Source organism: Dendrobium catenatum, unplaced genomic scaffold, assembly GCF_001605985.2.
Source record: "Dendrobium catenatum unplaced genomic scaffold, ASM160598v2 fragScaff_scaffold_603, whole genome shotgun sequence".
Classification (NCBI taxonomy): Eukaryota; Viridiplantae; Streptophyta; class Magnoliopsida; order Asparagales; family Orchidaceae; genus Dendrobium; species Dendrobium catenatum.
The window spans coordinates 6,837-10,605 of record NW_021319065.1 but is presented as its reverse complement, the minus strand read 5'-3'; the positions used below and the strand labels follow the sequence as shown (position 1 = coordinate 10,605).

Genomic DNA, 3,769 nt, shown 5'->3' with positions numbered 1-3,769 from the left:
CAAGTGGTTGTCCCAAGTTTTCTCCAAGACAATACTGCTGTCCCTGCTGCCAAATCTCTGAGAATAAACCTCCAACCCGTTCTACATCTCTCCCACCAAGGTCCTTAACAGATTTCCTAGGCTCCTATTCACAACCTCAGTCTGTCCATCTGTCTGGGGATGGAAAGCAGTATAAAATTGAAGTTTGGTCCCCATCTTATGCCATAAGGTTTTCCAAAAATAGCTCGTAAACTTAACATCTCGGTCTAACACAATAGTTTTGGATAGCCCGTGGAGTCTAACAATTTCGTCAAAATACAGTTTGGCGGTCCTAGAAGCATCGAAAGTTTTGGAGCACGGAAGGAAGTGAGCCATTTTAGAGAATCGGTCAACTACCACACACACAGAGTCATGCTTCCTCATAGTTTTGGGTAACCCTAAAACAAAGTCCATGCTAACATCCTGCCACAATTGGTTAGGTACAGGGAGTGGTGTGTAAAGGTCAGTGTTTTGCTTCCTTTGTTTGGCCAATTGACAGGTGTGACATCGTTTTACTAATCTACTAACGTCCCTCTTAAGACTCGGCCAATAAAATCGATTTCCAACAGCAGTTATTGACTTGGCTTGACTGAAGTGACCCGCTAAACCACCAGCATGTAATTCCCAAACAAGAAATTCGTGAAGTGACGTATTGGGAATACAAAGTTTTTGAGACTTAAATAAATATCCATCTTCCAACATGAAATCTTCTATGATCCGTTCACCTCTAGTTGCTAACACAATAGATTTCTCTAAAATCAGGATAGTCTAAGTAGTCTTTCTTAAGTTGCTCGAAACCTATCACTTCCGTCCTCATCTCACAAGTAATCATCATCCAACGACTTAGTGCATCGGAAGCGCCTTATTCTCAGATCCCGCTTTGTGCCTAATCGTGTAAGTGTACTCTTGCAAAAATTCAACCCACCGACCATGACGTGCATTCAGTTTCTTTTGAGAGTTTATATATCGCAGGGCTTCATGGTCAGAGAAAATGACAGATTCTTGGGGAAACAGGTAGTGTCTCCAGTATCTGAGGGATTGAACAATGGCGTAAAATTCTTTATCATAAGTAGAGTAGCGTTGCCTAATGTCATTTAACTTTTCACTAAAGTAGGCAACCGGGTGTCCCTCTTGAGATAATACTCCTATGCATATGCCAGATGCATCACACGTCACTTCAAAAACCTTAGAAAAATCCGGCAGTCGCATGACTGGTGCTTCAACCATTTTTTTCTTTATCTCCTCAAAAGCCTTAGAGGCAGATGCCGTCCAGTGAAATTCTCCTTTCTTCAAACAATCAGTTATCGGTCCCACTATAAGGCTAAAATTCCTAATTAATCGTCTATAAAACGTCGTCAGTCCATGAAAACTTCTAACATCTCTGATATTATTGGGTTCAGGTCATTCATTGATTGCTCTTACTTTTTCAGGGTCAGTAAATATGCCTTGGGAGAATATAATGAATCCCAAAAAGATTACGTGATCGGTGAGGAAAGTGCATTTCTTGGGATTGGCAAATAATTGATCTCTCCTCAGGACTTCGTAGACTCGCCTTAAATGATCCAAATGTTGATCCATCGAGTTACTATAAATCAAAATGTCATCAAAGTAGACCACTACAAATTTCCGCAGGAAATGTTTGAGGATCTAGGTCATCACTCTCATGAACGTACTTGGAGCATTGCTAAGGCCAAAAGGCATCATAGTCCATTCGTATAAACCATCTTTAGTTTTGAACGCGGTCTTCCATTCGTCCCCCAGGCGGATCCTAATTTGGTGATAGCCACTTTTAAGATCGATCTTAGAAAAAAGTGTGGCCCCGGTCATCATATCTAGCATGTCATCTAACCGAGAGATTGGGAAGCGATACTTGACCGTGATTTTGTTGATAGCGCGGCTATCAACACACATTCTCCACGACCCATCCTTCTTAGGGGTAAGAAGGACGGGAACAACACACAGGCTAAGACTCTCCTTAATGAAACCGCCTTGTAACAACTCATCCACTTGTTTCTTAAACTCCTCATGCTCAGCAGGGTTCATTCGGTAATAGGGCAAATTTGGTAACGAAGCCCCGAGCACTAGGTCAATAGCGTGTTGAATGTCACTTAAAGGTGGCAGTTGGTGGGAGAGATCTTCTGGGAAGACGTCGGCAAAAGTTTCCAAGAGTTCTCTTACTTCCTCAGGGACCGGCTCTTCTTGGGTCACACTCACTTCCCGAGCTACTAAGGCATAGAGAGTGGCTCCTGATTCTAGTTTTGTACCCAAGTCTTTAGCAGTTAATAAGTTCAGGCCCGAGCTGGGTTTAAGGGAGTTGGGCTTGATGTCCTCCTTGGTGGACTTGGGATGGGTGGGTAGGAGTTTAATTTTCTTGCCCTCGTGTTCAAATACGCAGGTGTTAGATCGGCCATAAATGTGCACATCGTTATTGAACAACCAGGGGCAACCAAGGATTATTTGGCCAACATCCATATTCAACACATCACACCAGATTTTCTCTTTATATCCAACGAACTCAATAGAAACGAGACTCCTATCTTTCACCTGCAAGGTGGAAGAATTGATCCAAGCGACTTTGTAGGGGTTTGGGTGTGGTGTGGCTTTCAAGTGGAGTTTAGAAACCATCACAGACAACACAGCGTTTACACAACATCCACTGTCGATTATGACTTTGCAATTCTTATCTCTGATCTTGGTAAAAGTGTAGAAGATCGAGGTTCTTCGCCAGTCGTCGCTTAGCTTAGGTTGTGAGAAGGCACACCTAACGACTTGTAGGTCTAAGTGATCCAATTTTTGGAGGCAGTGGATCACGGCAGTATCTTCATCGCAGAAAAATTCTTCATCGTCATCAATGTGATGAACTAGTTCAGTATCCGGTTCATCCTCTTCTTCCATGACTTCTTTAATTATGGTAACCTTAAACAGGCTGGAACATTGGGAGGCAATGTTTCTATACCCATGGCATCTAAAACACTTAGTGCCTACAAGGGTTTTGGGTGTTTCCCATTCTGATGCTTTACCTTTATAGTCCGGACGAGATTGGGTTTGGCCAAGAGAAGGCAGACTACTCAGGAGTCCAGTGGGTTTGTTGTAAAGTTGGCTAGAGGAGGATTTGAACGGGTTAGGACGAGGATCTTGGTTTCTAGAGGTGTGGCTCCTAGATTCTTCTAAATCTAGTACAATATTATAGGCAGCTTCAAAAGTGCTCACTCCTCTGGCAAAAAGCTCATTCCGCAGATTTTCTCTTAGTCCAGCTCTAAACATCGACAAAAGTTGAGCAGGAGTGGTGGTTTCTCCCCCGTTACAGTGGATCATGAAATCATCCATTTTTAATATGATATTACATTAATATATATACATTATATAAAAAAATGTATTGTCGTGTCCGTGCCGTACACGTATCCTACATTTTAAAAGAAAGCAGTGTCCCGTGTCCGAGTCGTGTCGTGTCCGTGTCGCCGTGTCCGTATCTGTGCATCATAGGTCACAGGGTATTCTCCTCGTATTTCCCTTATTTGTTCTACGTTAGTCCAATATTGATTAGCTCTACCAGTCAACTTCATTTCTGCAAATCGAACATTTCTTTCCTCCGAAATATTATACCACTTGAAATAGCTACTCATTCCTTTGAGCCAATCAAGGAAAACTTGGGGATCTAACGTACCATCAAAAAACGGGACATATATCCGAATATTCCTAAGAGGTTAGGTATCGTTATCTCTCCAAGGAGTGTCACGTCCTACCGATTCTT

At 42.5% G+C, this 3,769-nt stretch overlaps 1 protein-coding gene across 1 annotated transcript; it reads right to left on the bottom strand.

Moving 5' to 3' along the window:
• Positions 1-861: 861 nt before the first annotated feature.
• Positions 862-3,345, bottom strand: LOC110095705. Its single transcript, XM_020821345.2, has 2 exons — positions 1,692-3,345; positions 862-1,331 (listed from the first exon to the last, which is right to left on the bottom strand). Exons 1-2 carry the CDS (start codon positions 3,343-3,345, stop codon positions 862-864), a joined length of 2,124 nt encoding a protein of 707 aa, XP_020677004.2.
• Between the last annotated feature and the right edge of the window lie 424 nt (positions 3,346-3,769).

What these genes read in the sequence shown, in the direction of transcription:
- LOC110095705 (XM_020821345.2), bottom strand. Translation starts at nt 3,345, where the DNA reads ATGGATGATTTCATGATCCACTGTAACGGGGGAGAAACCACCACTCCT. An exon ending in TGGCCTTAGCAATGCTCCAA is followed by an intron (nt 1,332 to 1,691) that starts GTACGTTCATGA and finishes TTAGCCTTATAG; the next exon opens with TGGGACCGATAACTGATTGT.